The sequence below is a fragment of the Typopeltis vanoorti genome, chromosome 6, assembly GCF_054136105.1.
Source record: "Typopeltis vanoorti isolate ZY-2024b chromosome 6, IOZ_Tvanoo_1.0, whole genome shotgun sequence".
In the NCBI taxonomy this organism is placed as follows: Eukaryota; Metazoa; Arthropoda; class Arachnida; order Uropygi; family Thelyphonidae; genus Typopeltis; species Typopeltis vanoorti.
The window spans coordinates 117,225,530-117,239,575 of NC_143554.1; the positions used below are offsets into that span (position 1 = coordinate 117,225,530).

Here is a 14,046-nt window from a genome sequence, read left to right on the forward strand (position 1 = left end):
AGGTGTGTGTGCGATGCTCGGTTGCTATTATTGTTATTATTATTATTATTATTATATTTTCTTTTTGTTTTTTGTTTAAATTCCATTTTCTCTTCGTGTTTTAGTCATCTGTTATTCATTCTTCTTTGCTGTTCTTTTCACTTCTGCTTAAAATTCTTTCCAGGATTTCGGAAAAATTGTTGATGTTAATTTCCCTCTTTTCCCACTGTCTCAATTTAGCGCTCAAGTATTTCTTACTTGTTCAATGCAATGTATTGTTTATTATATTTCCCAACCATTTCAACTTTTTATTGCTTTATGTCATTCGCCCATTGTGCTAATGTTTATCTAATGTCCAGTCGGCTCAGCCTTAAGATTGAACCTCCTTGCTTGAAAAAACGGACTCGACTCCCTTGAAGGGTTCGGATTAATCTGATCGCCACCTATGATAATAAGATAATATGACAATGAAATTTATACAGATTTCATTGTTATATTATCTTATATGTAACTTTTAAAAGTTCTTCGTTAGTTTAATTACGATGCGAGATGAAAAAAAAAAAAAAAGAAATTATCACACCGCGTAATTTAAAAAATATCTGCTGTGTATTTATTTATTTTTCTTTAAGAAAACTTTATCTATTGTTCCATTCGTCTCCCTTCGAAGCAGTTCCGTTGTAACCAAATATAGCGGGTACAGCTTTTAAACATTTTCAGATTTCCGATGTTGGAATTCGGCGAGTAGAGTCTGTATTTATTTGGAGTCGTGATATTCCGTCAATGAACACTTTGCATCTGAAAAAAAAAAAAAAAAAAGAAAGAAACCAGTCGCAAGGTGATATACACAAGGAATAAGGTGAGTGAGGGACAGCAATCGTACCATTTTTGGCCGCTCACTCTGCAGGTAAAGCAGAGTGAGCAGGATCATTGTCATGGTGGAGAAATCAATCTCCAATGCCGTTGCTAGATTCCGAACTAATTAGTTAAAAATCTATTTTCATGGATAAGTTATTTGATTGGTTGTCAGTTCTGAAGGGATTATTGTTCGGAGGCAGGTGTATTTCTTTCAACTGTGTTTACATGCAGGTTTACATTTTTAATTTGAGAGAGTGGGATTTTTTGCGGGACAGAAAATCCTATCGCCTCCATCCGGGAAAGTGGAAGAAATGAAAATTTTTTTAATTTATTATTATTATTTTTATGTGATTCCTACCAACGAAAGGTTTATTTGTGCACCTACGGTACATTCGTACCGCGGGTGGGCTAAGAATTTTTTCCCCTTATTTTTATTCGTTTTATTTTATTTTTACATAATCTGAAAGTTCTGCTCTAGACACCACACAGAACATTTTTAAGACACTTCAGGCCTCCAATAAGCGGGCAAGTAGTGTTACACCCGAAAATTCATCTTGCACCTAAAAAAAACAATTACGAACATCGGCGCGCACGGCGGGATTCGAATCTGCAGCTTATTAGTTGGAAAGCAGGTAGTCCAACCGCTCGGCCAACAATTTTCAATGTAATTGTACGACAACAGTCGTTTGTAGAGTGAAAGGCACTTTTTCGTTTTTTTGTGTGTTTGATATTTTCAGTAACAGTATGTCAATAATACACAGAAGTTGTCGATGACGTGCATGCCCTCTAGCGGCGTATGCTAGCACTGAAGTAACGACATTCCTCAATCATACACAGTACGACAATGTACAATTAAACAACAACAAAAAAAAAAGGAAAGAAAAAGATAAGGTTCGTGAAATTGAAAAAAAAAAAAAAAAACGAATTTCTTCGGGTTTTTTTTTTTTTTTTTTTTTTTTTTTTTTTTTTTTTTTTTTTTGTATTTAAGAAATATAGGAACACGAAAAATTATCTTAATGAAAATCATCTGTCAGTCTTGAGAAATGTAAAAAAATTCTCAAAACGCATAACTACTCAGGTTAGATTCCTTAAATTATATGCATAGAATACTCTATCTTTATGTTTTTCCTGGTTGGGAATACTTTTGTGTGGGATGACTCAGACTGTGTCCATCCTATAATACTACTTCGCACAGGCATTCCAATGACAGGAAATTATAATAAACATTCATCGAGTGATAACCAAATTCCAGGATATTTTTGTTTACATGATAACATTGATGTATGAAACATTATTAGACCATCGATAATGAAAAAAAAAAAAAGATTAATAATAATTAAACCGTAACTGAATTAATATTTTTCTTAATTTGTGAGGTATTTTTATATGAAATATTTATTAATTTCTGTCTCTGGTGTTGAGTTGGTGTGAATAGAAGCAAATGAAGACGTTTGGAAGACCTTATTATTAGTGACCCATATAACTACACGAAGTGGAAACAAACAATCTTTCTACACGGCATTTCAGTTCTGAATCTCTTCCTTTCACCAACCCCATCCCCCCAACAGTCTTTGTCACATATCTTACAATTCATATGCTGAATGTCCTTTCTTTGGTAATTGTCTTAAGAATCGGCTAACTTAATCCACAATGCGGTGACTTGGGGGGAAAGGAATTTGGGGGAACAGTAAATGCTCACTTAACTCACACATTCGAAATAATAACTGTCCTCTTCTTCAGTTAACCCTTCACTTCTTCATTACGTTTTCTTCGTTAACCCTTCACTTTTCCATTACGTTTTCTTCGTTAACTTAACCCCTCATTTCAAACTTTGCACTTCTTCAGTTAACCCTTCACTTTAAAATTTGCATTCCTTCAGTTAACCCTTGCTTCAACATTACCTCCTCTTCAGTTAACCCCACCACTTCAGCATTCCTCTTCTTAAGTTAACCCATCTCGCCTCTCTGATTGTAATACTTAGAGCACTTTGATTTCAATCTCCTCCTCGGCAGAGTCACAGTGCATACTAAGATTGGGATTGAGTGATCTCACGTGCGCGATATCGTCCATGGGGCTTGGGCTACGACAGCTCGATAGCTTGGAATCGTTTTCTGTCTTGATTCCCAGGTCATCACAGTTGTCGGAAGAGGCGCTTTTACTCCCTAGACGTACATCACTAAGATCCGGATTGGGATTGTGCTTATTCGGTAATGTTTGCTCTCTGGAGCCACCTGAAGACAGAAGTTCCCTTTCTTTAGAGTTCCTCCACTTCATCCTTCTGTTCTGGAACCAGATTTTTACCTAAAAAAAAAAAAAAGAAAGACGTTTTAGTTGGGTATTTGATTACAGAATGATGTAATGACAAAAGAAAATTAAAATGGAAAAGTGAACTGCGTGTCATAAACAGAAATTTTTCGGAATATAATGCAATAATAGAATAATTTCGTTTGATACTGACGTCAAAAGATGGAAGTGACGTTTTGATTCCGTGTTTTCATTATAACATATTGCAAGTTTACTAGGTGGCGTGGCAGTAGTTTACATCATCATTCAAAACATAATGGCTCCATGACCGAAGTAACTGGACAAACACAGTAAGGTAAAAGGTGTAGTTTGCATGCGAAGATTTAACCATCCACCAACCAAATTCACATTGAGCTGTTAGCGTATTTGTTGAATGTGGGTGTTCTTGAGTAGGCATTTAGGTTTGCACCCTCCATTTACAATGCATTTTCCAAACAGAAACTCGTTTTAGGTTCATCGCGTGTCCCCCCCCCCCACCACCCCATGACAAGCCCGGTATGAATTTCGGTGGATGTTTTGTTCCACGGAATGCAGAAAATTATCATACCCTCCATGACACCATTTCGTTCTGATTGCCACGTGCATATGTACAGACCCTAGTGTACCCTTTTCTTTGTTGCAGTAACTCGTCTGTTGATGTTTAGATAATTTTAGTATTCTTTCGAACAATTTCGGCATTCTTTGTACTTTACCTAGAGCCTCCGTAGCTCAGTCAGTATAGACGAAGCCCTTTGATCGGAAAGACCCGTATTCGATTCCTCGTCCATGACGTGAGGAACCTTTATTTGATCTCTTTCGACTAAAGGTGAGTTAGCCAGTCTCATACGAAGGTAGGGTTTTTTTTCCCGCCCGGAAACTCTTGTTTTTCGTCCCCCAGGGCAGGCAAACTGGCATCGTGAACACACATGGATTATAGTCAGGAATACGTCCCAGCTATGCCGGTCCCGTAGCCCGGATGAAATTGGGGACGGGGAAAGCAATGATGAGCTACCCTGTAAAAATCACCAGGAATACTTTGTGGGCAATGCCTACAAAATCACCTACGGTCGGAAACGACTGAACGGGAAAACTATAGTAGTGTACTTTTACTTCTGGAACAACCTTTCAGTTCAAGGGATCGTGTTCATAACATGATCCCTTAAAGTGAAACATGATCCAGTGATCGCCTTAATTAAACACGTCACCATTTTTTAAAAATTTCATCCGCGATTTTTTATTTTTATTTTTTTAAAAGACAAAAATACTTTGAAAAATGTAAAACTAAAATAATTACTTTATTCAAATATTTAAAAGTTAGGTTGAAATCGCCCTCCGTTTCTGAAAAATCCTTTGGTGGTTTGGATGCAGGGTACTATTAGGATACCTCTACTAAAGCCTGTCACATGCGCTTCCACATTTCGTATAGCCAATGTTTTTTAAACTGTATTCTGCAGAACTCAAGAGTTCCTCGAAAACTTATAGAGTTCCTCAGCGCATACAGACACATATAACTTGAATTAACTGTAGTTTCTGAAAAAAAAAAATTTAGTGAATACGAAAATAGTAATTTTTATTAAACGGACTTATTTCTAGAATAACTATATTGCTTTATATATTATGTTTTCTTGATTAAATTATTTTGCATGTGTTATCGGAAAAGAATCGCGAGAATAATTTCTTTATGATAATATTTTATTAAACGTTTCATAAGAGAACTACGAAAATGAAATATTTTATAGAATGTTCCGCAGCCTAAAAAAGTTGAAGAAGGACTGTCCCACAGCAACTATAAGTTCTGGTTGCATCTACTTGGTGGCAGAGTAGTCGGTGTCTGTTTTCATTGTTTACAGTACAATGTCAATATTGTAGAGCCTGGTTTGTGTTGTCACTTCGTGTTCTTTCTCAGGTACACCTGGGTGCAATTGGGGAAGGGAGACTAATAGAACGAGGCTATTACACTTATGCAATAATTTTTAAGAAGCAGTAAAGAGTTTCAATGTTTAGTTACATATTTATTAGTAGATGCGAATTAGTAGCCTAGAACCGATCGTATTTTATTATTATCTGTGATAGAAAAAAAATGTTTTAACTTTCCAGAGCAGGTGTATTTGTTTTTGTATGGACATGTCTCGTTAGTCCGATGTTTTGAAACTGTTAAAGCATATGCAAAACTCTTCTAGAAACACTCTTTAATTTTCGGTTGAAATCAATGCAAAATAAATATAATGAAACCACCTCAGTGTTTTTAAATATGTAATTCCCGATTTGCTGAAGGTATTGATTTAATTTTTGTTTCGTTTCGTAGAGAATTCAAAACAGAATAACTATCTCGTTTGCAGTGTTAAGGGTTTTGTAATAGCTATTGATGCTTGGCAGGATATCATTGAGTTTAAATGATTATGTATTTAAATTAAAAGGAGTATTTTTGACCGCACAAGTTATATTTCAATATAAAATTCCTGACGTCAAATGGAGTGATATTTGTAACACGCATATTTTTAAATAAAGAGTGCTCCTAGAAAGAAAAATAAAAAATTCTTTACTTCCTTTGAATGTACACTATGTTGACAAAAGTATTTGCACATGTAGCTATGGTAAAAAAAATAAAAATTTACATTTCTAGTAGTAGCATCACCTTTATCATGAATGATAGCAATTACCCTTCGGGGTATGCTTTCTACCAATTTCTGATACGTCGCAACAGGAATGTTCTTTCGTACTTCGCGCAAAGTTAGCCCCCTTTGCTGATGCTTATAACGGCCTCTGTGTTCTGCAGCAAATTCAGCGTTCTAATTCGTCCCAAAGATGTTCGATGGAGCTCTGGACTCTGAGCCGGCTACCAACACTTCATGTTGTTTTGTGGAAACCAATCTCGGACACGCAAGGGTTACTACCGAAGTATTTCCACAACGCTGGAAGTACGAAGTTGTCCAGGATGTCCAGATAGCCATCAGACATCATGGTTTTGGCCACGTCCACCAATTGACCAAGCCCCATCCAACTGAAACATCCCCATACCATTACCGAGCTCCCACCAAACTTGATAGTTGGAATGATGCAGTCCTGTTGGAACCGTTCTCGGGTAATCTCCAGATCTAAACACGATCATCAGAGTGAAATATTTGGAAGCGTGATTCGTCTCTCAACAGAACCCTTTTCAATCATTTACGGTCCAGGATCGGTGTGAAAGACACCAATCCAACCGTTGTTTGTCATTGAGTGGGAGGCGATGGCTTGTTCGAGCAGCTTTGTCGTGGTAACCTAAGGCATGCAACTGTCTACGGAACTGTTCTAATGCTGACAGATGTCCCTGCAGCATTTTCTAGGTTAACTGTGAGATTCATCGCTGATGATGTGCGGGATGCTCGGACATTCCGAGACGGAGCTCGTTGATCTTGGTCAGTGAGTGTCGTTGGTTCCTAGGACGTTTTCCTACTGTGAATGCACCATCAACTTTGCATCTACGAATGACCTAAGTAACGGTGTATTTCGGTATATTGAGACGAGTAGCAATGTCACGGACAGAAAGACCACTGATGTGACATCCAACTACCTTCGCACGTTGGCAGTCATCGAGTACAGTGCAAAACATGCAGCACATCCCACCTTTTATTACCTGATTTACGCAGACACTCCTTGAATATTTGCATGTGGTAGGATCTGAAATTTGCATGGTACGTAAGGAGTCCAAATACGTTTGTCAACGTAGTGTATAAATTATATGGTTAAGCCATAAGCATGCGGCGAGCTGGCAGCAATACACAAAATAGCGTCGAATCTATCTCATAGCCTGACACTAAACGAACATTTTGGCCATGCTGTTTTATTTATATATTTATTGTTCTATAGTCAAAGATGGTTGAATCTGTAAGTGCAACTTGTGTGTAGGTTCTCCTGCGACGTGGAAATCGGAAAGAATAAAGATCTTGCGAAGACAGCGCCATAGATAGTGTTTGTTGGTCTTTTCCTGCAGTAATTTAAGATAGTATCAGATCTACTATTAGAAAAGGAGAAACGTAAGCATTATTCTGCTCTAGAGTAGTAGCAGGATAGACCTTGTGAAATTTCTCTTTAGCACAAATCTTATAGTGAAATTCGTACCATTACTCAGTCGGTTGGAAAGTCCTCGAGGTTCGAATTCTTCTAGGAAGCGACTAACCTTTTATAAACACTCTTTAATTCAAAGTTTATCTCACCGAATAGAAAAAGAAGTCAGGGAACACACGACATGGTGGTAGAATGATTTCTATATTCAATTAAGGTTCACAAGAAGCAAATTATTTGGATGTGACAGGTTACTGAATCGAGGACGTGAACGGAAGATGTCGATTATTGCTAATTTTTGTCGATTATTGCTAATTTTTGTCGATTATTGCTCATTTCTTGTGTTTAAACTTTTAGTTATTTTTAACCCCTGAAGATGTAAGTCAAACGACATACGAAACTTGTCAGTTTAGTTTAACTATATTTATCTTAATAAACATGTGGTCGCAATACTAAAATCTTTCTTTTGAACTGCTAAACCACAGAAACTCACGCCTACAAGTTCCAGATTTAATTTTTTATTTCTCTATGATGTGTGTTTGATAGATACAACCCTTCCCCCCCCCCCTTCTTCGGTATACGTTGTAAATTCAGGATTTAGCAGGGGATTTAAAGATTGCGAAAATTGAGAAAACGCGGAACATCCGAAGAATGATTCAGGTGACAAAAGCACTTTTGTTAAGAAGAAAGTGATGAAGAACGACATCCAATGATCTTTAAAAGTTTTCGTAAAACTTTTAGCTGATCGGAATGAGAGTATATACAGGGTGGTTCAAAATTCCACGTACGAACTTTGAGGAAATGTAGTGAACATCAAAATCAACCATATTCACATAGGAAAGCATGACCGGAAACGCCCCCCCCCGAAAGTGATAGGTGGCGCTGTTCGCCAGCGCTCCAGGAGAGCAATTGGGGCTTCCTCATTCAAGCGCTTTTCGACGTCGTACGAAGAACATGCGTCGTTTTACGAACGCTGAGATGCAGACATGCACCTCGTTTACCATATTATGTATCCAACTACTACTGAACTGTTCAGTTACGCCTAATAAAGTTTTTTACACTATTTACTGCCTTGTGTTATTTCTGTATCTTTGTGTCCCTGTTAGTACCTTCCGGTGGCTTTTCAGGTCATGCTTTCCTATGTGAATATGGTTGATTTTGATGTTCTCTACCCAGTGGCGTAGCTAGAGCTGTTGCCACCTGGGGCGGTCCCTGAGTTTGTCGCCCCTCTCAAAACACGCCAAAAAATACTACAAAAAGTCTAAACGACGTATAGGGAAATAAATTAAAACACTGTTTATTTTTGAAGTAAAATTTTAATTTCAACATCCTAAAATGTGATTTTTGCTTGCTTTTCTGTTAGCAAAATCGTCGATGACATTAGCGAAGTCTATTTCATAGTGATGTAGGTAATTCTTATCAAATTTTATTTAGAAAAAAACTCCTCTCACAACTAACAGCACTTACAGCAATTATGAAGAAAATTCGCAGTAGTATTACAATATTTGGAACTGAGTTCTCGAGACTGTATTTTAGAATTAACTGCAAAAGTTCAAAAAAGGTTTAAAGTGCCGCCCGGGGCGGACAGCCCCCTCCGCACCCCCCTAGCTACCTCCACTGTCTCTATCTCTCCTGAAACTTTGCGTGGAATTTTGAACGACCCTGTATAAGCAGGAAAGTAATATACTCTAGAGGAGGGGAGGATACATTTTAAATTGAGTTTAAACAGAGAACGCTAGTGCGACGATGACATTCAATATTATTATTATTTTGTTGTTTGGTTTTGTTTTAAACTTCATACGGCGCATATGCATGTTCTGTGAACTATAATATCGCAGAACATCTATAGATGCTAATCAAACAAGGATGGTGTCTTACTTGATAACAGATCTAAAGTTACAAGATAAAGATGTTGGCATAATAAGACAATGTAAAGATTGAATAATCTTCATTCAGGAAGTTTCAAACTTCGGGATACAAACTTAAGTACTATAAGATATTACTAAACATAATAATACCAAATAATATACACTGCTGTCCAAAACTTAATGAGAAACACCATTTCTGAAGATCACAACCACAAATTCAGACGAATTAACTTGTGGCAATTGGTATAACTGATGACTGCGAGTATAAAGTGGGTACTCATTCAGATTTTCGTATCGAGCGCAATGGGATCACGTGGTAGCACTCAACAGGATAAAAGGCTGCGCTAAGCGAATTGCGTTTGAAGGAAGTTCTTTTCGTGAGGGAATAAAGTGTAAACTTGGATGTCTTGTAATGTCTCAAAGACGGCATCTAGACAATTTCACATGGGGGAAGAATTATTGGAAAGTTGAAGAAGGCCGCAGAATTACTGATATTGCCAGAGAGTTTGGAATCTCGCATGGCGTTGTATCTAGGCTCTGGGCAGCGTTTCAAACCAATGGAATGTGTTCCAGAAGTTTGCTAAGAGGTCGCTCTCGTTCTACCACAGAGTATGAAGACAAATGTTTGGTTATAACATCCGTGACTTAATTGATGCACCACGGCAGGTCAGCTCCATTCAAGCACAGGTACGCGGATATCTCGACAAACTATGACATTTCGTCGGCGACAAGTAGGCCTATACGTCCTAAGGCCTGTAGTCTGCGTCCCTTTATCCACAGCTCATCGTAGAGAACGTTTTCAGTGGTGTTGTTTCCTTAAAAATTGGATGAGACATTGGACTAATGTACTCTTTACATTAAAACATTAAAACAACTTCATTAAAACAACTCTCATCTTACAGATGAGAGTTGTTTTAATGAAGTTGATACTGAAGTTGATACTGGAGTGAAGTTGGTACTGCTTACCATCGCGAGACTGTTCTTGAAAGGGATAGATACAGCGGTGGCAGAGTCATGATGTGGGGAGGCATGATGCTTAATGGATGCACCGAACTATATGTGCTAGAAAAAGGGGCTATGGCTGGTGAATGATATTGCAACGAAGTTCTTCAAACTCATGTTCGATTGTTCCGTGGTGCCGTAGGCGAAGAATCATTTTGAAGGATGTGGGGAGGCATGATGCTTAATGGATGCACCTAGCTATATGTGCTAGAAAAAGGGGCTATGGCTGGTGAATGATATTGCAACGAAGTTCTTCAAACTCATGTTCCATTGTTCCGTGGTGCCGTAGGCGAAGAATCATTTTGAAGGATGTCAATGCCACACTACAGCGTACACGAGCAGTGGAAATACTTCTGGAAACCGAGGATATTAATCGAATCGAGTGGCCAGCACGCTCCCCAGATCTCAGCCCCATAGAATACGTTTGAGAATCAATAGGAAGATGCATTCCTGATCGAAATTCCCCATCCAGAAAACAAACAAGGCTTTACTTATCCTTGCTCTGAAAGCAAAGATAATGTTCTTGAATGTGTTCAAAACATTCAAGAACTACTGAATCACTTGGTACTAAACGTGGTACGACGTTGTGAGAGCTGCATCGCAGTTCGGGGTGGGCATATTCCATACTGAAATGTCTCTCCGCATAGTTTTCTGTAAGCACTGAACATTAATTCTTAACTACATCTTTAGGAAATGTCTAACGTTTTCCAAAAACATAGTGCAGTTTATTTTGTACGAAATTTATAACACATTTTTGTGTAACATAATTTATTAGTATGCTGGCAATAAAGTTAGGTCCACATTTGGCTGTAATCACGAAAAAGTTTTTCATATGCATGTAAAAATGTAGTTCGATCTTAGCTTTTGATGTATTTAACTTAAATGCACTTAAATCAGTGTAACTGAAATAACTTATTAACTTAAATACCTTAAATAATAACTTAAATCAGCGTATTTAAGTTATCTAATCCTTATTTTGCCCATAGTACTACTAATTAATATATGATAAGTTTGCAAGTACAAAAAAAGGTATTCATAGCAAGTAAGACATTCATTTAAAAATTCTGTTATCCACAACTGAAGCAGCATAGCTTCTGCTCTGAAAATTGTAGTGGATTTGTAATTTATTCAAAATACAGCCTGTGTTTAAAAACATCCCAACCAAAATGGATTATTTAAGCATGTAGGGAACACTATATTTAAGCTTGGAAGGAAAGAATGTTACTAGAAGCTTTCCTTTGAAATTTCTTACATTTCCGATAGTGAACTGTGGCTTGCTAATATGTGGACTTATAGAGCGCATCTTACATTCCCTATACAGTTCCTAAAGTTAACCGGAGCTGAGAATTAATTACATCCTTCGCCTTCTATTTCGTAAGGTGCTGTAGAAATGAAAACAGAACAGTGTTCGCTTATATCCTGGACTGTTCTGTCCTATCAAGTGTCATTTCCATCTAGGAGGTGGACTGTTACAGATCATTACCTGAGATCCATAATGCAGTCGGAAGAGATGGTGAGGCTCTAATCTCTCTTCCATCTTGTAGTTAGTATTCTATGTCTGTACATATGTGTGTTTACGGGTCTGGTTTGTCTGTGAACGAAAAAACCTGGTTTCCGGGAAGTTTCACACCTTCGTATGAGACCGCCTAACTCTCAATTTCATTGAAAATAAGTTCCTCTCGTTATAGATGCGAACCCGGGTCTTTCCAACCAAAGGTCTCGTCTACACACACACACTGAACTGCGATATCCGGGACCAGAGTTGATTATTTTTAATCTGTTTATTTTTCTCGTCTGCAAGAATATAAAAATCAGAACTTTAGGGAGAACGCAAGAAGTAAAAAGGCAGTTAAAGAAAAAAAAAAAATCGAAAGTTTATAGAAGTTGATAGATGTCCTAAGAGAAGATAGAGAAAAATTTAAGAAAGCAAAACAAAGCGTTAAAGTAGCTAATCAAAAGTCTTGGAAGAATATAGAAGAGAAATATCAGGAGGGTAGCAAAAATCATCTGTTAAATAAAACAACCAGTGAGAGAACGATGGCAGAAACTATTCACCACGAACACATATCCATACTTGAAGTAGAAAAAGCCATCAAAAAATCTGAAATGTGGATGGAGCAGATGATATTCGACCAGAAATACCTGCATAATTGAGACGGCCTGGTCATGGGACCAAATACCAGATGATTGTTGTGGAGCTCTTATAGTACCCATTTGTAAAAAGGGAAATAAAACTAATAATTACAGAGGAATTTCCTTAACAGTTTTCCAGGTAAGATTTACGCAAACATACTTGAGAAGAAGCTAAGAAAAACTGTGAAATGGAAGCTCGGAGAAGAACAAGCTGCATTCAGGCCAAATAGAGGTTGTCAGGATCAGATTTTCACTTTAAGACAAACAGTTGAGAAAAAATGGGAATATAACAATATTCCCATTTGTATTTAAGTTTTGTAGATCCAGAAAAGGTACTAAGAGAAAAGCTCCTCAAAACGCCACAAATATATCGAAGAGTACGTAGTCTATGTTTGAGTTGTGAGTCAGCAGTTAGAATTGAATGAGGAGGAGGAAGATGGTTTAATGTTCAATGGGGTGTGAGACAAAGGTGTGCATTATTTCAACTGTTATTCATCTTGTTGTATACGGATCCCATTATGAAAGAAAGTGGCATTAAACCGATATCAAATTTGGAGTTGTTAATCTCAGCTCTTTCCATTATGCAAATGATGTTATATTTCTAAGTAAATCTAGTACAAGTCTGCAGTATTCCTTAACTAAATTGAATAGCTGCTGTAATAAATTTCGTGTGGAAATCAGCAGCAAAAAGACAAAGACATGAAAATAGGTAGGAACACTGAAACCGCAGAGCAAGTAAAACATTTCAACTACACACACACACACACACACACACACACACACACACACACACACACACACACACACACACACACACACACCGGCAACTGGATTAGAAATCTTTATGCAGATATACATTAACTTGATTTACGCAGCGTGTATGCAAAATACTTGGTCACGTGGCTCACTACGTGTCGTAGTGAGCCACGTGATCAAACTGTCGGCCGCGGTCCCCTTGGGGGCCGTGAAATAATGAAAACAAATTTAAAATCTTTTAAGACTAAGCAGATTATTTTTATCTTAAAAGAAACGTATTTAATTTTTATTCTTCATTATTTCTTTTTTGTTATTTTTTTATATTTTAATGAAAAAAAAATCACACATTGGTTAGAGTTCACAAATTTTGCTTCCTGCGTATTTCGGCGCTTAATGAATATTAGTAAATACATGCTTATTCATATAAGTTTCATTTCAAAGCAGAAATCTAAGAATTGCAGTTTCAAATATTTCACCTGATATTGATGTAGCAGTATTGAAACACATCCATCGCATTAAATTGTTATTAAACTTCTTTTATGTTTTTAATTCTTTCTTTACTACTAATCGTTTTACGTTTCATGTACTTGTACAGCAAATGTACGATAACAATGTATCTATCTATATAAAAATATGAGATAATGTGCCATGTCAAATGTGTATGTAAGATGCTAAAAATGTAATATTTGCATTTGATTTTTGCAATATTCGCTGTGTATGTTTTGTATTGAATATAAATACAATAAATATTACAATAATATATGTCTATATATTACGATTTTTTTCGAAGGGGGGGAGCCGTGAAATATTTTAATTTTTCCAAAGGGGGCCCTGGCATCCAGAAGTTTGGGAAGCACTGTCTACACAACTATTTAAGAATGTTGCTGGTTAGTAATCGCCAATAGTGCTGATCACAATGGGAAAAACAAAGAATCTTTCGGAGTTCGATAAAAGGCTTATTGAGGCTGCCCTTCTATCTGAAGCCACTATTTTGAAAACAGCAGAACTAACTGGTTTCTCAAAAGGTGAGATAACCCAGTTGTTTAATCAGTGAAAAAATACACACATTACTTGTCTAAGAGGTGTAACTGTGGTCTTAAGAATAGTCTGTCAGGAACAAGAAGGC

The 14,046-nt window shown here is 37.1% G+C and overlaps 1 protein-coding gene across 1 annotated transcript in view; it reads right to left on the reverse strand.

Moving 5' to 3' along the window:
• Window positions 1–2,811: 2,811 nt before the first annotated feature.
• LOC150105853 (uncharacterized) overlaps window positions 2,812–14,046 on the reverse strand; it is a 36,513-nt gene continuing 25,278 nt past the window's right edge. Inside the window, exon 4 of the mRNA XM_090394579.1 lies at window positions 2,812–3,135. Within this exon, the coding sequence (XP_090250705.1) occupies window positions 2,812–3,135 (324 nt within the window). The remainder of the gene's footprint in view (window positions 3,136–14,046) is intronic.